The sequence below is a fragment of the Candoia aspera genome, chromosome 15, assembly GCF_035149785.1.
Source record: "Candoia aspera isolate rCanAsp1 chromosome 15, rCanAsp1.hap2, whole genome shotgun sequence".
Classification (NCBI taxonomy): Eukaryota; Metazoa; Chordata; class Lepidosauria; order Squamata; family Boidae; genus Candoia; species Candoia aspera.
Window position 1 is genome coordinate 8512778 of NC_086167.1, and position 25623 is coordinate 8538400.

The 25623-nt window shown below is 45.0% G+C and overlaps 1 protein-coding gene across 1 annotated transcript in view; it reads right to left on the bottom strand.

Moving 5' to 3' along the window:
- Window positions 1-5415: 5415 nt before the first annotated feature.
- Window positions 5416-25623, bottom strand: part of NOS1 (nitric oxide synthase 1) — a 100027-nt gene continuing 79819 nt past the window's right edge. Inside the window, exons 15-29 of the mRNA XM_063315333.1 lie at window positions 24997-25101; window positions 24106-24164; window positions 21886-22002; window positions 21486-21660; window positions 19136-19274; window positions 18241-18319; window positions 16516-16709; window positions 15093-15262; window positions 13276-13486; window positions 11991-12078; window positions 10667-10788; window positions 9556-9704; window positions 8715-8909; window positions 7715-7833; window positions 5416-6552 (exon numbers count right to left, since the gene is read on the bottom strand). Of these exons, the coding sequence (XP_063171403.1) occupies window positions 6495-6552; window positions 7715-7833; window positions 8715-8909; window positions 9556-9704; window positions 10667-10788; window positions 11991-12078; window positions 13276-13486; window positions 15093-15262; window positions 16516-16709; window positions 18241-18319; window positions 19136-19274; window positions 21486-21660; window positions 21886-22002; window positions 24106-24164; window positions 24997-25101 (1980 nt within the window). The 3' untranslated portion in view covers window positions 5416-6494. The remainder of the gene's footprint in view (window positions 6553-7714; window positions 7834-8714; window positions 8910-9555; window positions 9705-10666; window positions 10789-11990; window positions 12079-13275; window positions 13487-15092; window positions 15263-16515; window positions 16710-18240; window positions 18320-19135; window positions 19275-21485; window positions 21661-21885; window positions 22003-24105; window positions 24165-24996; window positions 25102-25623) is intronic.

Here is a 25623-nt window from a genome sequence, read left to right on the forward strand (position 1 = left end):
TTACTAAAATTGTTTATACTTGTTGCGATGTTATATATTTTTTTTTCTTTACTATATTCTTATTTTTTTCTTTCTTTGCTATTTTTCTATTTTTTCTATTCTGCACTTTCTATTTTTTTTAATTTCTCTTTGATAATTATATGATTTAACATGATTGTTTCTCAATCTCAGCACCTTTAAGATGGGTGGACTTCAACTCCCAGAATGCCCATGCAGGCTGAGGCATTCTGGGAGTTGAAGTCCATGCATCTTAAAGGGACTGAGATTGAGAAACACTGATTTATATGGATAATTTATATGTCGCCCGACTCGCAGTGGCTCTGAGTAATTGTAGTGGCATGGGTGTCAGGTTGCACTAATCCCAGATGCGGTTGACTTCTTTGTAGTTAGTGTGTAATTGTGCAATCCTGGTTCATTCATAGTTAAGCAAGCCCTGGTTTTGTTGAGGTTTGGCATGGCGGTAAACCATAAACCAGTGTTTTTCAAACTGGGCTGGGGAATCCTGGGTGTTGGTCTACCCATTTTAAAGTTGCCCAGTTTGAAAACACTGCCATAAACTGACTTACAAATCACAGTGACCAGACTCGCCCAGCGTTCTGTTCCAGACTATATGAACCATTTTATGGTTTAGTGCAATGTGCGAATATGGACTTTACAGTTTGGTTTATGATTTAGGGCCATTGTGCTAAGCCATAGGTTACTGAATAAACTGCAGCCTGGTTCTCCCACCATCACATAGTTCCTTGTGCATTGACTGTATTGCTCCAGGCTGTTCCTGTTCAAAATAATAAAGTGACCCCTGCATGTGGAAAAGCAGCATTTCATGGAGAAAACAAACCTCCTTGAAATGCTAACTGCAAGAATGGCTAAGCAGCGGCAGCAGCATGCAATCCTGTTGGCACTCCTCTTAGTGATATAACGAGGTGCGGTTCGGATACAGCTCCTCCTCCTCCTCTTTGTGGCTTAATAATCTTTGACTGGGAGGCCCTGGGTTTTCTATTCTCATGCATGATTTCACACGGTCACCTTTCGACTCTTGGGCAAAGACTTGCCCTCCTCAAGGGACTTGGGACACGAGTGTGGGAAAGGCTCTGTGCTCCAGCAGAAGGAACAAACGTCTTTGGTGGCTCGATGCAAAGGTTTTCACCCTCTCTCTTCATCTCCTCAGCTGCAGCATGGGACTGGCATGCTCTGCAGAGGTTTTGGGAAGGGGTCTGCAACGGTGCACACGGCGCATTGAGAGAAGGGAGGGGCCAGGCAGGTGTTACAGCAGCACGTCCGGGAGCCATCCAGTGGGCAAGTGGCCTCAATTGCCTTTTGCATCCCGTAGCCAGCACCCCCGGGACACCCTGTTTGTCCTGAGCTTTCCATCAACTCCGTCCTTTCTTTCCCTTAAGGATTCATATATTGCCTGAAGCCATGGCTGAGCAACGGGTTCTTGGATAAGAAACCACCAAGGCTTACAAACCAGAACAGCTGGTTTAGAACATGCTAAACCCAAATCACCCCCCCCCCGCCCAACACACATGCACATTTGTGTGTATATTTCTTGTCCCATTAGCTTTCTGTTCAAAAAATTGAATCGGAAGAGCCACAGGCTTTCTTGTTGATGCGCAATCTACTGATCTTAAAAGCTGCCCTTCAGGATCTCACTCTCTTTTATCTATTTCATGCTCAAATCTCATCCAGCCATGCCCAGCAACTTTCTGGGATCCCGCAGTGGCGAGGCTTGAATGTCTTCCCTGTTCCCTCTGCCCACCTTGGGGCTTCTGATTCAAAAATGGAGGGAAGAGATGGCTTCTCGTTTTTGGGGGGTGGGTGGGGAGGAGGGGTGTTATCTTAAAGGTGGGAAAAACATGAGGAGAATGTGGGGAACTGGCATTTGCCTTTGTGATCCAGTAGCCAAGGATCTGTCTGACTGTCCTGCTTTTCATTGTACAATGCAGGGAAGCTGGGTGGGGAAAATCACTCCTTAAAATACTGCAAAGGGCATTGGAACAACCCATAAGCAAGCAGAGTTAGAGTTTTACTCCTGTACTTGTTGGCTGCCCACTTTTGGGTACCCCTTACAGAATGTGTTCTTATGCTGCACTAAGCCATCATCAGTTTAACCGTGGTTTGTTAGCTCTCCGACAACTGGCGGTGTCTGTACATGATGCTAAGCCATGATCAGAGTGTATAAACCGCAGGGGCTAGACTCCCACCATGCTAAGCCGAAAGCACATCACCCAGATTAAGGCTTAAGGCAGGGCTTCCCAAACTTTCTCCTTAACTACCCAAAATGGTCGTAAGTTGCTTCCTTCAGCACCGTCGTAACTTCGAACGGTCGCTGAACGAACGGTTGTAACTCCAGGACTGCCTGTATTATAAAAACAATATCATTGAATGATCTTTATGTCATTTCAACAAATTACCATTGGTAATTACATTGATTTTGGTCTTAATAGGAATACTTTGGGAGATTTTTGAATATATTTTAATACACATGGCAATCTTGAAGTCAATTTTAATGACCCTGTTGTGATTGGGTAATGGGTTAGTGTGTCATTACCCAAAGAAAAACCACTTTTATCCAGTTTTGGGTAATCTACCCAGCTTTGGGGAGCACTGGCTTAAGGGGTCCTGTAGACCTACCTATGGGCGGTGGGGGGTTGTCTCCAGTGACATCCAGGCCTCTTATCAAAACACCAGCAGTCCAAAAACACAATTCTAACAAATTAATTCTAAAAGAGCTCTAAAACACAAGGCAGGACAGGCACAAGGCATTGAATTTATTATTATTATTATTATTATTATTATTTAATTGATTGCAATGCGAACAGGCATAAGTATTTTCTTTTTTGTTGTTTGTTTTAGTTCCATAAAATCAGATTGAAACTATACATAAAGGTGCATGCTTGTAGAACAGTGTGGATATCTTGCAAACGAGAGCAGGAATCAGTCCATGAGAGAGGTGCCGGGCACGTTATACAAATGGAGATTTCGCAGCATCCAGAGCTTAGAGGTCGAGGGAGTAAAAGGGTTCCGGCCGCTTGAAGCATTGTTATGATCAAACACAGCTCCTTCCCTCCCTCCCAAGAAAGGGGTGTCCGGTGTAGGATTGGAGGGGGGGGGGTTGTTTCAAAGATGCTATGAAATAAATCGCTCAGCCCACCTGCATTTGGAAATGCAACTGGGATTTAATAAACTTCAATGCGTGGCAGCAACACATAAAATAAAGGCACGTCAGGGAGAGAAGGCAAAAGGGGATGGGAGGGATAGGAATATAGATTAGCCAGGAAAAGCTGCTGGGTGCCAGGGGTACTTCTAAACATTTCAGCATGGCATTTGCCTGTATGATGAAAGTTGCTGTTCCCAGCGCAAACTTAGGTCTTCCTTCAGCCCTCAACCCCTTTAGGGCGCTCTGATTTAAGCCGACGTGCTGAAACTAATGGGACCGAGCAGAATCTGGTTTGCCCCAATCCACACGGCTGCAGGTTTCTCTTTCGTTGCGCACCATCCCTGCAAAACATTGATACCGTCCTTGCATCGGAACGGCCACGCCGTTTTGCTCTGCGGCCTAGGCACAGCCTTCCGCAGCACCAAGAGGAAGCAAGGTTGCTCATGGGACAAAGATGCCCCGTGAACATGGCGGGTCTTCAACATGCTGGGGTGGGGGGAAGAGGGGGGGACAGAGAGAGAGAGAGAGAGAGGGACACCTCTGCTGTGAGATGACTCTGCACTTTTTTTTGTACCACGAAGCAAACACGTGGAGGGAAACTAGAAATGCACAAAGGAAAAAAAAAGTCCGTAAAGATAGTTTGGTTCTTCCTTGCTTCGGTTAGGAGAAAAGGATGCCACAGGCAAAACGGATGAGGTCCAGTGTAAGGTTTCCAGCGTTTTGATTCTCTTGGTCAGGAGTCTTTGAGGAACAATGATTTGCACAACGGACTAAGCCTAATCCGGCCACAGATGTGGGTAAAATGTATACGCAGATGATACAGCAAACCGAGGCCAGCTCCGTTTTCTGTTAGCAGCAAAGGGTGGCCAGTATCTCACCCCCTTTTTCAATAGCTGTCATTTTTTTTTGTTTTTTTAAAGGTCTACCGCAAAACTAAAACTAAAAACAGCGTTGGCCTAAATCGGATCAGATCCACCTGCTCCCCTTGGAGACGTGCATATATGGGAAGGGGGAAAATATTAGAAATAGGAGAAAAAGAGACGCAGCTAGAATGGACTCATTTTTCTGGCTCCTCTAGCCTCCCATCTCTTTGGTTGGGAGGCTGGAAGGGAGCAATAATTGCAGATGACTCTTCCCATCCAGGTCCAGATAGAAGATACAGGGGACCAAGGTTAAAATTAGTGAACTGACAACTGACCTTTGTTGGAACATGGCTTGACAAGTCAGGCCTGACGACTGGTCGGCTTAATGAGTTGTGCAAATGCTGAATTTCTTGGTGAATTAGCTGATCCTCATTGATGGTGTTACAAATGCTCTTTCTTCTCATGCTTCCCTCAATTTATTTCTGCTCATTTTTTTTTTCCACCACAGAAAAGACCAATAATCCATAGAGGAATACAAGTAAGGTAAACATACATACAGGAACAGCTTTATGTAAACTCACAATTCACCAGCTTGCGCTCCAGACATCCATTTATGGGGCTGCTTTAAAAGGCAACATCTAAGCGGTTGAGTGTCTATCTGGGAAAACGCTGACAAGCTAATATGGTGCAAGACATGATGTGAACCTATATCACAGTGTGGTGGTTTGAATTTTATCTTCTTTTTCAGTTTCATTTTTTTTTATTTTGAAGGCAACAAGCTACATTTCTTCTTTGATCACAAAGGCATGGTACAATCAAGAGTTTAGGAAGGCATGAATTAGGACTGAACTAGAATGTAATGGATTAGTTACTAAAATGTCATGTGTTACTAAAACGTAGATGATTGGGCATGGAAATAATAACTAGGACTTAAAGTTCACAGAGGCAAAGGTGGCCAGTTAGTTTTTCAAACAAACCACGGTCTTAGAATGTAGTGTTATCTATCATGATGTGCAAATTTAGAAATGCTGACTAGGATGCGTTTCAACTTCACACAAAGGTGGCCAGTTACTTCCCAACCCGAGTACTGCAGGTAAAGTATCGGTTCAATTACTTAAGTGCTCCAAGTTAGTTTGTCCTCCATCTCCCCAATTAGTAATTCCTCAGTTATGGTTAAATTGTGGTCAATTGCTATGAAAAAATGCACCAAAAGATGGGTTTTTCCATGAGCCCTTTTGCACATTCTCACACACCCCCTGCTGCCCCCCCAGTGCAAACCGCCAAATGTGCACAAATTGTTTTGGAAATTTGACAGAGCTCAAACCCAAAAGCAAGCTGGGAGGGGGACAAATAAGGGGAGGGAGCCACCCCCAATTATTTACTGTGTCCCCAATTGTTTTCCCCATTTCCAACCCTGATTCTGCAGCACAGTTGAACCAATTCCCCTTGGACTGATTAACCCAGGCATCAATTTAGCAGTCATTTGGGGAAGAGGCTGACAAGGACACCCCTGAAGCTTTCCACAGGGACCCCGTGAGCCTCTCTGGCATGTGTTTATGGCTCCGCAGATGTGGTCTTTGGACAGCATCCTTGTTCTCTCTGCTTATCTTGTTCAAGTCTCTCTTTCTATCCAACCAGCATGAAGACAAAACAATTCCACAGAGGGACTGGGAGGACCTGCTGTCCACTTGTCATTTCGGCACCTTTCGCCCCTTGTAAGTCTCCAGAAGGCAGGGCAGGGGCACCGTTGCTCCTCAGTCAGAGCCTGGTCATCCTGGTAACCGATGAACCTGTGCTCAGACACGTGTAAACTTGCCAGGGACAGGGAGAGGAAAAGGAGAGCCCCAGAGAATGCGGTTACATTAAGACAGTTCGAACGGAACACAGCATGCTGAGAAAGATGAGTTTGTGGCTTCTTTCACAGGGGAGAGGCCCACCGTGTTAAACGACGACGGAGAGGCTGCGCGTGAGCAGAGATACAGGAAAAGCAGGTGTCGGCCATCTCCCTTTCTCCCCACCCGATTGCCAAATATGGAAGGGAAGGGGGGGGGAAAGAAAGCAAGCTATGGCTTAGAGCAAATCGTGCTGGGCAGAGGTTTGGGCAGAGCAGGAATCCCACATTTCTGCATCGTGCGCGCTGCGGGCCATAGAAAGCCTGGACCTCTGGCCCCGACACCCCAGACTTGACAAGCATGGATCGCTAAAGGAGGTGATTTCATGCAGCCCCCAGAAATGGCCTTGTCCTTAGCGAGAGGAAGGAGGAAAGAGTGTTGCTGTTGTTTCGGCAAAAAGCCACCGCAAAGTTGTTAAAAGCCATCACGCTTCAGCGGGGGAGCTCCAGAGGAGGGCACGCGGAGAGAAAAGAAAACTACCACAGGATGCCGGGATGAGGGAGGGACAGGGGAGAAAAAGAATCAACTTCATTGTCAACTCCTTTGTCACCCATCAGTGCATCGGTAGCAACGCTTCCTTCAGGACACGATAACAGGACGAGACACAGAAGACCGAAGGTCGTGGGCGGTTGAGTTCCTGGAGAAAAGGAGTGGATGTGGATGGGTCAGTACAGGATCCGGCCCCCCTCGGCCTGGAACCGTGCAGCAGGAGCTGCTGGGACTGGCCTGGCCTGGCCTGGCATCCCACCTCGGCCCCACTGTCCAGATTAGGAACAAAACACCCTGCAAGAAAGCTGGCGGTTAGGACTGGCGTACTAGTTGCTTGGAGCATCAGGTGTGACCTTGGCTGGTCTCAAAATGCTGAGCAGGGTCAGGCCTGTTTTAATACTTGGAAATCCCAGAGCTGTAAGCTAGACTGAGGAGCCTCCCCAAAGGAGGAGGCAGTGGCAAACCAGGTCTGGAGCAGGATTTGAAGACTCTTTTTCCTTTACCTTCCACTTCAGTGAGGGGCCATCATAAGTTTTGTGCCCACAGTTTGCCCTCCCAATATGCTTGGAAGGCAGCAGGTTGGAGGAAACTGTTTTGGGAGGAGGAAACCATAGCTCAGTGGTGCATAACTCTGAGGTTCAACGTGTGCTCCTTGACCATCTTAGGCAGGTCTCCTACAACAATTTCAAAAGTTGCTACCCAACTGGAACATGTAATGTGACTGAAAGGCAGGCGGGGAGGGGGGGAATAATTGAATATAACAGAGAGTAATCCTATTCAATTTGAATTACATTTAAACCAAATCAAAGCAATTTAACATTCCCAACCATTTCTAGCCCTGAACTCTCCTGTAGTGACCCTGAGGTAGGAGTTCCCTCCAGATGTCTTCCCTTGGGATGTAACTGAAGTGTGGGGAGGTGGGGGGGGGGCACCGACTGCTGGAGAGAGGATTGGATAATGAAAAACAGGACATTCACACACATTCATTGGTCCCTTCATCACAAAGTAAGAGCAAGAACACCACACTCAGGAGAATGTCTCCAAAATTCTCCTCTCCATTGGAATAATTTCTAAAGCAAAACTCCTTTCATCGAAGTCCATGAGAGCTGGCAGAAGAATACATGCAGGAGATTTTTTTTAAAGATCAGACCACCAACTTTCCCCATGAAACTCAACTACTGAGCAGCATCTCACTTCACTAGTGACCCCTCCAAACCATTAAAGGTTTTCAGTTTTCCACCTCACACGTTTTGGGGAAACAGAAGCCCAAGGCAGAAGGAAAGTTTTACAGAAGCTAAAAAGACACTCACTCCTCTGTGTCTTTCTTGCTTTCCTCAATCTGCGCAATTGACTCTGATCGGAGGCGGTTGGTCACTTCATAGGTGCGTAACGTGACCCCAAATATATCTTCGTGGTATCGGTTGTCGTCCTGCAAAATGATGTGGGTGTGTGAATTGAGAGAGAGAGAGAGAGAGAGAGAGACAAGGAAGACAGAAATCAGGAGGAGTCCGGTAGCGCCTCTTCTAACAAGTTTTATTAAGGCTGAAGACTGCAGCTCCCCAAAGCTTATACTGTTAAATAAAAATTGTTCATCTAGAAAGGTGCTATCAGACCCCTTCTGATGTTTGGCGGCTCTAGGTTAACGTGGCTCTCCTCCTACAATGTCTAAAAGGAAGACAGAAAATCCACGCTCAGTTATATTTCTGCAAAGCACAAGAAAGAGATTGGAAAAAAAAGAAGGTACAGGTAGTCCTGGTTTAACAACCACAATTGAGACTGGAATTTTGGTTGCTAATTGAAGCAGTCATTAAGTGAATCCAACCTGATTTTATGACCTTTTTTGTGGCAGTCATTAAGCAAATCACCGTGGGTATTAAGCGAACCACGCGGTCATGAAGCGAATCACGCATTTCCCCATTGATTTTGCTTGCCAGAAGCCAGCCGGGAAGGTCGAAAATGGCGATCCCGTGACCAGAGGACACTGCAAAGGCCATAAATGCAAACTGGTTGCCAAGTGCCCAAATCATGATCATGTGACCACAGGGATGCAGCGATGGTCATAAATGTGAGGACTGGTCGTAAGTGGGTTTTTTCAGCACCATCGTAAGTCTGAACCATCAGTAAACGAATGGTTGTTAAGCGAGGACTATCTGTATGCTCCCCCAGTTTTAACCTTTATTTTACCCTGTTTCCATTACCCTCTACTTTCGCTGCTGCAACCACACACATGATGTATTTGATTTTGGAAGGCAGGAACCTGCCTCTAGGAAATGGGGAAGGTTGCTACACACAATGGGAACGGCAGCTCACCCTCAGCTTGCTAATGAATGCAACGCCTTCCTCGGCTGTCAGCTTCCCCTGCTCCCTAACAATACTTTGGATGGTCTTGAGGACATCTCCAGCCATGGTGACATCACCACACACGTAGACATGGCCACCCTGCTCCTTCAGCGCTTTGTAGACCGAGCTTGCCAATTGTTCCTGCAGGATGTCCTGCACATATTTCTATAGAAAGGAAAAAGACAGGAGTTTTGTAGCACATTGGGAAAGAGGATCTGTGGTGGCCCTTGGGCCACAGTGTCTGGTGTGTTGGTTTTGCTTATTCATCCAGTCGCTTCCGACTCTTCGTGACTTCAGGGACCAGCCCACGCCAGAGCTTCCTGTTGGTCGTCGCCACCCCCAGCTCCCCCAAGCTCGAGTCCATCACCTCTAGAATGTCATCCATCCATCTGCTGTGTTGGTAGGAAAGCAAAAAAGCTTATTGTAGCTTACTGGGAAGTATGAACTGCCTGCTCAGTTCTGTGTGGCAGGGCGGACAGGCTCAATTTTACCTTCTGAAACCAAGGGCCAATTTCAGGAGGAGAGAGAATTTGACAATTATTATTCTTTCTTCCATTTTACTAAGTCAAGAACCATATAATTCCTAATGGGATTGAGACCAAAGCAGCTGAGTAGAGAAATTACATTTGCTTCCCCAGACTGATTTGGTCACTAGATGTGGGAAGCAAGTGGCTGATTTCTAAAAGAAAGTGCCCTCTGGCAATACCACCATTCCAAGTGCTTATTTTAAGATGGGAGGTTCGACGTTCCCTTGGGAAATCATCAGGAGAACCTGCTCGGGATGGGCTGTGGACAAGGCGGGGTGAATTACCTTTGGTTTATCTGGTTCACGAGAATAGGCTGTGAACAGCTCTATGAAGACACCATTGCTCTTGGCCAGCAAAGTCTCATCTTTGTAAATGTGATCAATCTTGGACTGTCGGCAACCGAAGACCAGTGTCATGGGGCATGGTTTCAGCCCTAGTGGGAAGATTGGGAGAAGAAGGGGGATTTTTTTCCCTATCAGTCATCCCAGTAGCATAGATAAGAATCAAGTCCACATTTTACTATGAAGGGTTGAAGACATGATCATCTAACCCGGTCAGTATATTGATTCCTCACTGGCTTGGTTCACACAGTCCTCTAAACCCAGGTTAACAAAACACAATAGCTACCTCATATCACATACGTTGCCTGAACAAATAAACCAGTTTACAGCCCAAATTGATAACCAGGTTCCTACAAACTGTTAAGGCAATAGTTGGGTTCCCACAACACTATGACCTACAAGCTATCAAACCTTATTTTAGCTTAAGGTAAAGGTAAAGGTTTCCCTTGACGTAAAGTCCAGTCGTGTCCGACTCTAGGGGGCGGTGCTCATCTCCGTTTCAAAGCCTTGGAGCCGGCGTTGTCCATAGGACACTTCCGGGTCATGTGGCCAGCATGACTCATGGAACGCCGTTACCTTCCCGCCGAAGCGGTACCAATTAATCTACTCACATTGGCATGTTTTCGAACTGCTAGGTGAGCAGGAGCTGGGACGAGCAACGGGAGCTCAGCCCGCCGCGCGGTTTCGAACCGCCGACCTTCCGATCGACAGCTCAGCGGTTTAACCCGCAGCGCCACCGCGTCCCGATTATTTTAGCTTAGCCTACCATATTATACAAATGCAACTAAATGTTCCAGAGAACCACAGTGATCAATCTTTCCTGGCAGAGTGCATGTCTCTGTCCATGGGAAGCAACAACTAAAGTCAGATACATACACTCTTCAGATTATGCTCCAGAATCACACACGAAGAGGAAAGAGAGATCCAAAGATGTTTCTCTGCTAGCTAATTACTCACAGAATAGATGTGTGCCAAAATATATCCTCTCCCTGAAATCAGAATCATCTGCTACTTTTGCATCCCAGTCCACCCACTTTCCCAAGACCAGACCAACCTTTCTGTTTGAGATCAAAGAGCCGCTGTTGCCAGAAGCTCCGAAAAGGTGCAATTCCAGTCCCAGGGCCAATCAGGATGCAGGGAACCAGGGGATCTTGTGGCATGTGAAATCCAGGTGCTCTGGAGAAACAAGAGAGGAGTTTCTCTATCATCCCCCAAGTTTGCTTTCATCTTCCTGCATCAGGAACTACTCTGGAGAGAGGCAGTGCTTCCACCTGGCACTGCTAGAAGGTTAGAGGAAAACTAAGCTCCACTCTATGAGATCTTTTTTTTTTTTTTGGTGTCCTCAAGTCAGCCCTGACTCCTGGCAACTGCCTGGACTAGTCCCTGCAGTTTTCTTGGCAAGATTTCAGAAGTGGTCTGTCATTGCCTCCTTCCCAGGGCTGAGAGAGAGAGACTGGCTCAGGCTCACCCAGTTGGCTTCATGCCTAAGGCAGGACTAGAACTCACAGTCTCCTGATCTACACCAAACTGGCTCTCTTGTGAGATCTAGTTGCGCAAAAATCCCAGGATCATGATCCACAAGCAGTTTTGTTCAGAGTAACTGAAAGTCTACATATGCCTTTCTCAAGAGTCTTGCTGTGCGCAGTGGAGTTTACTCCCACATAACTGTGCATAAGATTACAACCCTAAATCAGTCCAGTCTTATGGGCTTTAGAGAGTCCTCAAGGTGGAAGAGGCTACTCTATTTTAATCCAATGTAAAATGTTTAATAGCCATCCAACCGTTGCATGAATACACCCAGGGAAAGGGAGCTCTCAGCATCCCTAGGGAATTGGTTCCACTGTTGAAGTCTCCTAACACAGATCCAGAATCTCCCTTTATAACTTAAGGCCATTATTATGTATCCTGGTCCACATGTGGCACCTTTATAGGTACTGGAATAAGGCTATGAGCTGCTTATAAATGACACAAAAATAAAATGGAAGAATTGAAAGAAAAAAATGAACCTTAAAACCCAACAACATCTTTTTCAATGCTAAACACACCCAGTTCCTCCAATCCCAGTTGGGGATACAGTTTCTAATCCTCTGGCCTGAATCCTGTTAACCATCTTAGGCTGTACCACTTGGTGTGAACCTTTTTTGAAGATTGAGTTATTGTGCTCGAGGGTCATTCTTGTCTGTAATGCAGATTCTAATCTGCCCGAGATATCTGGGATTCTTCAGCCAAAGGCTAAATAAGGGGTTAACTGACTCCTGACAATGTGATCACAAAGTATAAACTGGAACTTGGGTCTGGAAACTTCAGCAAGATTAAAAACAGGCTGAAACCCAAATGGCCGAGTTTTGTTTTCAAATCTCCACTTCTCCCCATCTTACCCTCTAACAAAACATGGGACCACCTCGTCCTCCTGTATCTGGTTGAACCAGGAAGAACATACTCCATGGTGTATTGGACCTTCCCCATCTAGGAAAAGATGCAAAAGATGCTGGATAATATTTAGAGACATTCCAAAAAAACATGCATATAATCAAAATTGATCTATCACTTTTTTTTAAAAAAAGAACACTTTCCTGATTTCAACTTTCTAATGTTCAAGGTGGCCTTAGGGATGTAACCTACAAATGCTCTAGGCAAGGGTACTCCCGGCATGATAAATAGGCTCATAAAGTGTATCAATACTACATTTTTAGTATTCGTAAATAAAATCTCAAAGTACTACACATTAGGGCAATGTGATATGAATAGTCGGTTCCATGCTTTGGAGTGTGTAGGGAGTGTAAGTGATTGTGTAAGTTCCACCTGACTGCAGCTTCTTAAAGCAGCTGTATCTTTTCCCAAGACAACCCTTCACAGCTGCAGCACAATCCTAGGAAAAGGTAGTGTTGCATTATGAAGTTGCACACAGGTTTCTATCACCTACCCCCCTGTGCTCCAAAGCACCCTTTTGGACTCAAATGTGAAGCAATGCACAACCCAACTGCATATCGTTGTCTGCACTGAAACAAATTATCTTCATTATTACTGCACTATCAGTGACTTGGAACTGTAAAGTAGATCTGTTTGGACAATGTTTCTTCCTTTGGTCCCCTGGTTGCTGTCCACCTTCAGCGCTAGTACTTTCACCAAAGCAGGCCACCAGGTATGGCCCAGATGTGAGACATCCTGGAGTCTCTCAAGTTTGGGGCCAGACATGGCTCCACTCACAACTTTGCTTGTAACATGCTTTTATCTTTGCATGTGAAATCAAAGAGCTAGTCTCTGCTGAGGACAATGTGCTTGGCAAAATTATGCCATTATCCTGGACCACAGTGGTCACCTTAGGCTTGGAGACAGGGGCTAAGGAACAAAGAGTGTTGATGAGGAGAACACCAGGACCCAGTGAACATTGGAGTTCTTTTCCCCAGAAGTCTCTCACCACAAAGATCAGAGGAACAGAATCTGGCCAACCAGGCCATTTGGAGCTCTCCATGGTCCTGCTTTGTTTGAACCTGCCTTAGATTCCCTACCATATGTTTCTGAGCAGAAATAACCAGCCATTTGGTTTGCAAATCAGTCCAGCTTAGTGCATTGCTAAATTCAGCTCTATAATCTTCAGGCCAAGACAGTTTTGTTTTGTTTGGGTCTGACTCTGCTTCCCAGGCCACTGGGAGTGCGGTTTACCTCTGGTGTGATAGGACACCACGGCCACCGTGAGGTGGACCTCGTCTGGGTACATGTCAGGGGAGGAACTGATGGAATAGTAACGAGGCTGAAGCAAAGGGAGCTGGGTTAGCAGGAGGGTGGAAGGCATCTGCACTGATGGGAATTCTTGCAGCACTTCTACCATGGTGGGGTTTTTGGACCATTTCCATTCCTCATAATCCTGAAGACCCTGTACAGAAGAAGAAAGGCAGTTAGTTTAGGTCCAGGCAAAAACTGGAGCTTGATTTTCTGAGAACCACCACTGCCAAGTTATATGGATCAGACTGACAGCTTATCTAGTCCAACAAGGTCCTCCCAAAGGGATCAGCAAGAGGCATGTTCTGGTATAGAAAGGATGCAAGCACAACAGCAATGTGCTACATCTGAAAGAAAAGAAGTGGTGTTCCAATATCCAGCTTTATCCTCTATGAATCTGTCTAATCCTCTTTTAAAGCCCCCCATCTTGGCTCCATCCTCACATCACGGACTTGCATTCAAGACATGAAAGGAGAGCTTCATCAGGACAGGCGTCCAACAAGAATTTCAGTGCTGAAATGTCAGGATGATGAATAAATAATTCTGTTGCTGATCCCTCCAGCTGGGGGGTGGCTTTGCAGACATGACAACAATCAGCAACCCAGCTTGGGCAGGTCAACCAGGAATATACTACACACACTTTGAGTTTTGGGACAGTGGGCAAAGCATCTTGCATATCTGCCCCACATGTACAATTCTGTATCCCACCCAGACAGAAACATTCCAGCAGCCCTGTACAACATTGCCCTATAATCGGGGTTTGCACAAAATGCTTAATGACAAAGTAGGTGCACTGGCTGTTGGGTTAGTTTAGAGCGTGATGTAAGTGAAACCTCTGTTTATTACATCTTAATATAGTGGACAAAGTTTCTGCTGAGATTTGCATTATGGCTTCATGACGCAAAGGACGCAGATTACATGGCTATGTCGAAACGTATGTCACTTGCATCAATTTAACCATTTACACCAATCTATTCCATTTGCATAATGATTCCGTTAGGCAAATGACATCACACAAATGACCTAACCAGCCATCCTACTCTCTAATTTATGGGCATTCAGAAATGTCACCCCCTCCCATAATTAGTCCATTCAGTCAAGGCTTCACTGTAAACTTAGAAAATGGATTCCCTCAGTCACCAAACTGTGTGAAGATGAATTATTGCAGGAGGGATGACAAGATACCTGAAATGAAATAACCTTTTACAGAGTGTCCACCTCAGAAAAAGACTGCATAATTACGCAGAGCATAGTTAATAATAAGGCTTAACCATTACAACAGGCATTTCTGAATGTCTTTAAAAATAGTTATTCGTTTGTAATTTTTACATAAAAACAAAGTATATAACTATATATTTATATTACCATTAAAACAAAATCTAACTTATTATAGGGAGAATAGTAAGGTGAAGAGAAAGAACAGCCCCCATATAAAATTACTTAAAACAGACAGACAGACAAAAAGATAGGTCCAAGACCATACCCCCAGTGAACAAAAAATAAGAAAGAACAACCAAACAAAATTAAGAGAAACACAGAAAAAGACACTTAAATTATATCCATAAAAGAAAATGACCACATTTAACGAAAAAAACAATCAGGCCATTATAATTATATAACTTTCTTCAATATTGTCCTCACAGTTCCACTTTTGAACAACGTATTAAATCTGGACCATGCAGAACCATCACACAGAAGCTCTGGATATTGTGGAAGAGAGGGTTGACGCTCCACCATCCATCTTCCCAGCACCTTCTTACCATGCTAAGAACTTGGAGGCGCTTCTTCTCCTTCTCGCTGGTGGCCAGTAAGGCAAACTGCTGCAGCAGAATTGGTGTGGGCGGGGTGGTGATGTCTAGATAATATTTGAACGCCTGGAATATGGTACAAGGAGGAATGCGGTCCTCATCTGTCCAGTTGCTGATGACACCTGCCGGTTCAAAGCCCGTGTTACAAGTTCACGTTAGGTCCTGCTTTGGAAAGCTCACATGTCCGAGAGCTCTCTATACATTGATGATGTTACCTAGCATGGTAAACAAACATCTGCAGGAAAATAACCAAACCCAGAGACCACCAAGAACCCAACTGACTACAGATATTTTTACTACGGCACTCTATACAGAAAGCTCATAGGATGACCAATTCTGGGCTGTTCAGGTGGAAATCACTGGAGAGAGAGAGAGAGAGAGAGAGAGAGAGAGAGAGAGAGGGAGGGAGGGAGGGAGGGAGGGAGGGAGGGAGGAATGGGGTCTCCTATCAAAAGTGAGGGGAGTTATCTGCCTTTTAGAATTGCCTCTAGAGCAGCCTTGGCAACTTGAAGATGTGTGGACTTCACCTCCCAGAATGCTGGCTGGGGAATTCTGGGAGTTGAAGTCCACACATCTTCAAGTTGCCAAGCTTAAGAAACACTGCTCTGGAATATGTACATGACTCTTAGGCATAAAACAAACAAACAAATTAACATTTTACTACAGTCCAAGACCAAATCATAAAAGTTAAAACAACCAGATACAAACTGAGAATACAATTAACACCTCAATAATTAAATAAGTTGCCTCCTTCTGTTACTGGGTCTCACCTTAATGAAACCTTGGGTACAGATTTTAGCTATTGTATACGTGATTTCAGGGTGCGTATTTTTTAGGAAGAATTCTAAATTTCCATTGGTCTGTCAGTCTATCTATTAAGAGTTGAATTAGTTGGGAGAAGAATTCCTTGTCAAAGCTATGATTCAGGAAGACATGTTCTAAGGCTTCAACTTCGAGGCGCAGGGCATATCGTCTACAAAAAAGTTGGCTGGTTATATCGCTAGGCATCTCCAGTCTAGCAGATCTATATGTAGAAAGCTTGGAAATGTTACGACACTAAGTGGAAAACACTTGAGCCATGTTTCCACTTAAAGTGGTGGAGAAGAAATAAGGAAAAACATGGATTAATAACAAATAAATATTATTTATTGCAATCATCCTTAAGTTTCTCTTTTTGGAAGGGTAGACGTTACAGTGTGTGAGACAAATCAACGTTAACGTTAGCAAAACATGAGGCAACTCTTCCAGATTGACTATTTGCTACTTATTTTTTTTGTACTGCTTTCCTTTCCTTTTTTAAAATTTTGTGTTCTTTAATTGCGTTGACTTTTTCACGTGTTAAAAAAAGGAAAAAGAATGGAACCGCAGCTCCCACCTAAAGCTGTTGTTCTTTCTTCCAGAAGCTCCACTTTCACTAGCTGGTTGGCGGGAGGGGCATCTTCCAGCCTTTCAATCAAGGTGTTGACTAAATCTTCATGGTTCCCCGGAAACACCCCAAGATGGTCTCCGGGCAGGTAATGCAACCCCTGCTGCCCGTTGGTGTGAAGCCGCAAGAAGATCGTGGAGCGGCTGAAACAAGGGAAGGAACACACAGTGTTTCTAGGTGCAGTCACATCGAATGCCAGAGGTCAAGGAGCTATCATACTCTCCTTTACAAATAGGTTTTTTAAAATATTTGGTTTATTATAACTCTTTGGATGCACCCTCAGAGCATGCTAAGCTAGTTCGTTTTAACCTTGGTTAGGTTTTCTGCCCTTCGAGGTAGTCCAGACAGGAAACCAAAACCATGAGTACTAATACTTCTACGTTAAGGTTAGAGTCTCTTGCAAGTCTGAAAGCATTTCTCCCTGCCCTTGCCTTTACAGGTAGACCTCGCTTACCAACTGCCTTGTTTAGCGACTGTTCAAAGTTACAACGGTGCTAAAGAAGTAACTTTATGACCAGTCCTTGCATTTACGACCATTGCAGCATCCTGCGGTCGCGTGATCGCCATTTGTATGTTTCATGACCAGCTTTCGACAAGCAGAGTCAATGGAGAAGCTGGCTGTAAAATCGCAAGTTGTGGTCCTGTGATGTCTCACTTAACGACCTGCAGTGATTGCTTAACAACTGCAGTGGAAGTGAGGCCGTAAGCCCATTGTGGTCATGTGATGTTTTGCTTAGTGACCGTGATGCTTAGCAACAGAGTTGCCGGCCCTAATTGTGGTCGCTAAGCAAGAAGTACCTGTACCTTCCAAGAACTAGGGAGGGTCTCTTCTGAGACCCTTTCTACATGCCCATTCCTTCTGTGGGCTATCTCTTGTCTGACCTTTGCCTTGGCTGTGACTTTTCCTCCTGTCTCCCAAGGTTAGTCTCACAGCCCATTGCAGGCTTAGCCTGTAATGCAAATCCAGTTGTTGGGTAAAGATTCTGTTAATGTAGCCTTACAATAAAGTTAGTACTTCTGGGTGTGCTTCTTGGCTGGACTACCTCACAAAGCTGACATCCACCTTGCAAGTCTGAAAGGACATCTCTCCCCCCCTCACCTTTACAGCCCAATAAACTAGGGAGGGTCCCTTCTGAGACATTTGCCATGTGCCCATTCCTTCTGCAGGCTCAGCTGCCACTCGTCTGACTGTTGCCTAGTCTGCAGCTCTTCCCTCTGTCTCCCAAGGTCATTCCCACCTACCACTACAGTGGCTTGGTTCATAGGAGGGCATTCAAGCAAGAGAGCTAGTTTTCCACATCTTGAAATGTGAGCAGTATGCTTTCTTACCTTAAAAAGCTGCCTCAAAGAAGACCAATAAATCTGGACTCTAACATTGCTTTCAGAAGACCAGTGGCTGCCATGTCCCATGAACAGGACAGTGTACCTGTGACAGGTATCTCTGATCTGTACCAGTCAATCCTTCACTTGAGCCAGGCCTATGTCTAATGATGGCTAAACATTATCTTTGTGCTCAGAGATAAGGGCATCACTGAACACCCATTGCTGGGAACATGGGCAACAGCTTTTGTGCCCCACTGGTGAGCTTCCAACTGGCCACTTTTGAAAGCGGAATGTTATTGCCAAGCTCTTCAAATGCCCTTCTTGGAGTAGATCTCCTCCCGCAATTCCTACCTGGATTTGGGGCTTTGAAGATTCTGACGTGCCAGAAGCCGAGCAGCATAAACACATTTTTTGTGGATGCTGTATAAACCTGGGAAGGAAAGAGCATACATAAGCAATGGGGGCGCTGTATACCACTATCCGGCCATTTCCAAAGGCTTCCTGGGTGAAGATACCCCAGTCTGATACAAGGGGGAGGACAGCAAATGTCCAGATGCTGCTTGCATCCAATCCTCTCCTACCTGGTGGTCATCACAACCTGCCCCATTGTCAGTGCTGTAGCTGTGCCTCCCTTGGGCTTCCAAAAAGATGCTCCAGAGTCCAAGGGGACATGCGTGGAGCACTTGCCTACAACTTCTTAAATTTCCTTCCTCAGAGTTGCACAACCTCTTTAAGGGAGCCCTGCTTTGTTCATGCCTTGTGGGCTCTGAAGCACCTTTCAGAAAGGAACGTTAATCATGGCAAGAGTAAACACAACCATTAAAAAAAAGCAGCCTAGGCAGTCCAACTATGGACTGAAATCAGCTGAAATGTGTCCTTCCATCTTTCTCCAGGTTCCCTTCCCTTGAAAAAAGTAGACTTCTGTTTTTCAATTTTATCTGCAGAAATGTCTTTGAAAGATCTCTTGGTCTGGGGGCTGACCTGGTAGGTGGAAGGGGTTGTCGGTAGCAGTGTTATTTTCTGTTTCACACCCTTCCGTCACTCCACCTTCCCTGACTGTCCACAGTACCCAATCTGGGAACAGCATAGAGGGGTTTCCTCCACTGGGATTCAGTGGAAGCGTGAGAAGCTAAGGAAGCTGCAGGCCACTGGAGAAATGATGGTGTAAGAGAAGGAAGGACCCCCACACGTTCCTTCTGCATAATGGTGTTGCTGACTCAAAATGATGGCATCTGGAAGACAGTACCTTGGGTCAGCTCTGGGGCCTCGGCAACATAGGTCAGCCGGAACTTGCTTCTCTTCCAGCTCCGGTCATTGCTGATGAGAGAATTGTTGGCTTTTTCGATGTTGACGTCATCTCCCACACAGAACACGTCACATGCTGCCTGCAGGACACACCAAGCGCTCAAGGCACAGCCAAGAAGGGGTGAGAAGTATCCTGCCAGGGTCCCTCCCCTCTCAAACAGGGCAGAGAGGTGAGGTTTAGGGAATTGCCCACACAGGGAAGTGGAGCTGAAGACTAAGCTCTTGTTTGGTAGTCTCTTTCAAAGGGTTTCCCCCATTGATCTGTTTTGTTGGGTTGGATTGTTGTTGTTTTTTAATTAACAAGACATGGACTTAAATTTCAGGGAGGCGGATTCCTGATGAAGGTTCTCATTCTAGTTCTAATGACAAGAGCAGTTTGACAGTGGAAGCAACAGCCCAGAGACAGGGAGGGCTGCCCGTCCCTAGATATGTTTAGAAGGGGCTGGACAATCATTAGATGCTTGAATTGATATTCCTGCATTAAGCACAGAGTGGGACTTGGTGGCCTCCATGAGACAGAACTCATGGAGGCCATCAAGTCCCACTCTCTGCTTAATGCAGGAATAACAATTCACTCTAGGATTTACCAATCCTAACTCTAGGATTTTTGCTCAAGCATTATTTTATCTAACCAGGAACGGTTAGGCTTGAAGACAGTGTTGGAATTATCAGGGATCAACTCAGCATTGTCTCATAAGCATAAAGGGGTCGCTCTAGCAAATCGCATCTCTATTGTGCTTGTGGGATGGCACATGGGATGGCACCTGACTTCCTCTTCCTCCTCCTTCTTGGGCTTGGGGATTAACAATCTCCATTACCTCGTGGGCAGACATGCAAGAAGGGGGGCTGCAGAATGCAGCTCCTCGCCCTTTCTATTCCACATAGAAAATGTCTATAAAGAACCAGTGATGATTAAGTGCTTTCTACTATGGATCTTCTTGTATCCAGATCTACTGAATAAAAGTAAGCTATCTCTATTTTTCTTCATCTAACTACAGTGTGAAGGCTGAATTTATTTCTGAACTTAATTAAGCTTAATGTGCAAGTTCCTTTTTTTGGTTCACACTTCTCCTCTGCAAGATTGCTGTTAGCTGCTTGCTTTTATTAACCTTTAAAAACTCCATCAGACAGAAGATGATGGGGAATGATTAACTCTCTCTTCAAACACCTGAAAGGATGTTACACAGAAGATCAAGACCTGTTTGCTATCTTTCCAGAGTGCAGGACATGAAATAATGGATTTAAAGTACTCAAAGGCTGATTCTGACTCCATATGAGTAAAAACTTCCTCACAGCTTGACAACAGAACCAGTTATGCAAAGAGATGTCGGCTTCAACCAACACAACTTTCAAACAAAGGTTAGAGTCTCAACTGTAGGGAATGTTTTCATTTTGGTTTCTGCAGGGAGCAGGAGGTTAGACGTTTACGGGAAGGGGGTGAGAATTTGCCCTGAAATTCTCTCTTGGAGACACCAACACAAAGAAGTGTTCGGAAAAAGCAGGAATCCCAAATGCTGGCGAATCCCCAGAGATTCCCTTGCTGATGCTCAGCCTCTCTGCAGGTTGAATGGAGGGGAACGAGAGAGAATGAGGTTAATAAACTGGCAGAACAGGATGAGATTTACCTGGGAGTGAGAATCCCTGAACTCAGTGGCGTTTCCTGCAGAGGAAGCACCCATAGATTTCCTTGGGTTGGCCACTCAACGTAGAGGCCTCTATTCATGTTTCCTGCTTGCACATAGAAATGCTGAATAGTTCAACCCCAACTATATATTTGTCCTGGTTCTGCCCTTTTTTTCAAACAGGGTTTCTGGCCAGAGTGTATACGGGTGTATGCACACAGGAGTGATTTCAGAGGGTGAGCGAGCCATCGTTTTTACTTTTTTTCTGTGCACTTCTCCTCTTTGGGGAATTCCCTTAAATTCAGACGCTACCTCTGGAGTAGGCCTGGCATTTTTCCAAGGCTCCAGAATTGGAGATTTTCTCTTTCTTTATCCCAGCAGACTGACCGAGCAAGGCTCTTTATTTGCTCCACAGGGACTGAGCACAGATATTCTCCATATTTTTGCTTTTTTGCCCCAACCCCCCTTGAATTTGCAAGCTGTCTATGCACACATCCTCTCCCTGCTTCTGAAACACACATGGTCGATTTTCTTCCATGTTTTTTTTTTAGGAAGCTGCTGGCCAAGGTGATACTTGGCGACTGAGTCATGTAGAGGCTGATATACTCTCTTCGAAGCCCCTCCTCTCCAAGATCCAAAAAGAAGTAACATCAGATAAATGTAGGTTACCTTGAAGACCTTCTTGGCCCATGTTCTGAAGGATTCCTCCTGGCCACACAGTTCATCCCCCTCGCCCATCCTCAGGATGCGTTCCCCTCCCAACTCTTCCAGGAGTGTGTCCACCGCACGGGCAAAGGCGCAGAAGTGAGGGTAAGCCCGCGAGCCCAGCCCAAAGACAGAGAACCTGCCAGGAAGCAAGCCATGGCAGAAATGGGAATGGAATCCAACAGAGCCAACGTGGAGGCAGGAATGATGCCGTTGGCCTCCAAGCCAAAGTAAGGCCATCCTTGCCTCCAAGACAACCACGTTTGAAAAATTATGGGCGAGCCTCTGGATTGGCCCTTCTCCTTCACCCCCAATTTCCTCAAGGGCCTGGATTTCTGCAGCCGCTCCCGGCTTCTCTGCTCACCTGACATTTGCCAGAGGACCGGTACTCTCAAAGTTGTCCCTGGCCTCGAGTCCATCAGTAGAAGATTTCCGAGCATCCGAATAGGAGGAGACGCTGTTGAAGCGCACTTTGTAGCTCCTGCAAGCAGGAGGGAGAATTAAAGCGACCAGGCAGGAGGGGGAAAAAAAATAGGGGGGAATCAGCACTAAGCTATCCTTTGTGAGTATATTCCAGATAACTATTTCCCTGTTCAGGTCCAAAAACTGCACAAAGCCTATGCTAGAATCAACCAATTTACCATTTTTTTTGAAAGGCATTTGCAAGAGGCTCTAAGCTGATAGGACAATTTAGCCATTCTCCCCTATTTTATGATTTCTTGAGTAAATCTGGTTTCACCATCCTGTATCCTCGGGGTGCAGAACTTACTTCTGAGCATCACAGCAGCACCTGCATGCCATATAATAGCGGGCAGAGCCAGGGGAAAACTAAGTTTCTTCTGTTCACTGAGATTTAAACTCAATCAAAATCACATTTGGTTAAGGTTATTACTCTCCACTCATGATTTTAATAATTTCTCCCTTCTGCCATATTAAAAATCACAATTTGGAAAGTCTCTGTGTCTACTTATCTGGAGATAAGCATCTTGGAACTCAGTGGGACTTGCTTCTGGGTAGGTATGTGTAAGAATGCTCTAATATTTATAAAATATTATAAAAATAATAAAGGCAGGATAAAAAATAATAACTAATTAAAAATTAAAAAATTAAAATAGTTATATCCTGTCCAAATTCTAAGGCCACAAGGCCCACTAAATCAATTAAAAGCAAAATAATCATAAATTGTCAATGATATATTAGGATTTTTTAAAATGAAAAGGCAGCAAAATAGAGTAATAATTAAAAAAAAGTGAAAAGGAAAAGAAATAAACTTATCTCTAAAATGAGCATGTAAGGAATTGGCCCAAGAAACCGGCCAGAGAAATGTGGTATAAACCTGCCATCTGGTGGCAGATTGATGTAATTATTTGCACATTATTTACCATCCTCAAAGACCCAATGGGTGCATTTGCACAGCATGATAAGCCTGGGTAGGTTTTCTGCATTTAGCACATTGCAGGAACCCCGTTATTTATGGCTCAAAGCAATTTGGAAATCCCAAATTCGTTAATCAGGGAAAGAGTTGCTGTGTGAATGCAGCAATAGAGAGAAGAGGGGTGTTCCAGAGGAGAAATCTGATGCTAATTCTCTGCTGAAATTACAACTCTAAGTGGACTGCCGCTAAATGAATTTTCTCTTTTTTCCTTACCACTGTCTACACAATTACAATAATTAAGATTTGATCAGCAAGTTTCTTCTAAACTAAAAGGTTGAACTAGATGGATCTTAGATCTGGGTTAAGAATATATATGTCTGTTTCCTGGAATCAGGAAAGTAGGTTTTTTTGGGGGCGGGGGGAGGGAAGCTGGAATTTCCAGTTGCCAAATCCCAATTTAGTTAGTGCTCACCTATCCCCCCTCCTTTTTAAAAATCTGTTCAATTGTGTCCAATTCTCGGAGACTGCCTGGACAAGTCCCTGCAGTTTTCTTGGCAAGGTTTTTCAGAAGTGGTTTGCCATTGTCTCCTTCCAAGGATTGAGAGAGAGGGACTGGCCCAAGGTCACCCAGCTGGCTTCGTGCCAGAGGCGGGACTAGAACTCACAGTCACCTGGTTTCTAGCCTGGTGCCTTAACCACTACACCAGATTGGGTCTCCACCTATCTCTCTTTTGGGGGAGATGGTCAGTGATGAAATTTGACAAATAAATAAAATAAAAATCCCTAAAATCAGAGAAATCTTGCAGTAATTCCTGTTGTTTCTTCAAACCACAACTTATTATTTTGCAAATTGCTGCTTCTTCTAATGAGTCCCAGACAATAAGCCATCTAATGCATGTAATAAAAAAGAGTGTGATGGTGCTTAATCTCCTTCGCTATTAGCAAAGCACAGATTTTACAAGCTGCAATTACAGACTTAGCAAGATTCCTCATGAAACACAGCAAGAGTTATTTTAGGATCTTTATCTGCCGAAAGAAGAGGTACCTCAAAGTCTTTTGACCATCCGGGAAATCTGCAAATCTATGGGAGCTGTGACTGTCCCTTGGAATTCTTACAACGCCCCCCCCCCCCAATAGTCCAGCACATGGAAAGAAAGCCAGAAAAATCAAAGAAACTGTTCCACGTTGCAAAGGAATGGTCACACTTACCTGCTCTCTTCCAAGCCAGAGTTAGGATTCTTCATCTCCATCAAGGCACACCCAAATTTCTGGGGACCAGAGAAAAACCAAACAGACTTACCACATTAGGGTTATGAATGAAGTAATTTAGAAAATGTGCAGCTGACTTCACCCAGTTGAGAGCCCAGCATCTTTCTTCTGTTAATTAAAACATCCTGTCATTTCTTCAGCTTTTGCAGGGGCCTGAAAAATGGCTGTTTTAAGAAATTAACTCATCAGAATTATTACAGCTCTTAAAGCAGCTGCAAGATTTTTTTTTTCCAGGTCTGAAAAATGACAGGCTTTTTTTAATGAATGGAAGAAACCAGCTGGATTTGCAAGTTTGGGGAGTCCAAACAACTTCATCCAAATTATTTTCAAAGTGTGCACTTATCATATATCAGTGTTTCTCAACCTCGGCAGCTTTAAGATGTGCGGCCTTAGCATTGGGATGTGCAACTTCCTTCAATTTGAAGCCTCTGCAGCCCATCAAGGGCCATAGTCCAAGCGGGAAGAGCCAGGATCTAACATGAGCCATATTTGGGGGGATTTTTAAAGGTTTAAGGCATCCATTTTGTTTCTGAAAATCTCCCCACAACTCCAGAAAAATCCCCCAAAGTCTCCACCATTGGAGTGCAAAATCCAGACAACCACTAGATGGCAGTAGAGACACTTGGTTTGCCACCATAAACCTGCTTTGCTGCTATCTAGTGGTTGTCCAAATGTTTGCAGCCAGTTCTAGTCAGCCTAGTGGTAGAGCACTGGCTTGGTGGGATCCCAAGTTCAGTCCCTGGGATCTGTGGGTAGAAGTAGAGCAGACTCGATTGGACTGCCACATGTACTACAAGTAGGTGCCAAAGGCCAGCCCCCCTCCCTTCCTACCTCTCCATTCTCAGGTGGGTCTCCATTGCCAAAGGTGCTGGTGACTACCAGAACTAGAGTTTCATGTTCCAGGTGAACAGTATCATACTCATCCATCGACATCACCTGGAAAGATAAAACCAGTAGCTTCAGAATAGCAAGCTTGAAAGCTACGAACTGCACATCTGCACATATCTGCGTGCAACAGTCGACGATCTACTTTTTCCTCTCAGGAGTCCTTGGGACTCTAAAAGCTCCAGGGACAAAAGGCAAAATCTCTAAGAAAGGGCTGCCAGGTTGCGGCATATTATTTAAGAAGAAGTTGGCACAGGGGAACCCACAGCCGCACAGTCAAATACACAGACATAGATGTCAGCAAATCCAGCATCTATTCTGCCCTCAGTCGCTTCCCCTTTTCCTGTCATTCAAATGGTTATTTTTTAAAGCACCGCTTTCACATGGATCCTTTTCTTTTGCCACGTGAAAAAATAAGTAGGAAACGTCACATTGGAGGAGTCGCAAAACTGCTTTGGGAACTGGATGAGGTGGCATCGCTAACACTGCAGGTGCTGTGAATTGGTATTTTCTGCAAAGCTGCGCGCCACCACCCAACCCTTCAAGAGGAAGAAGGATGATGGCACCAAACGC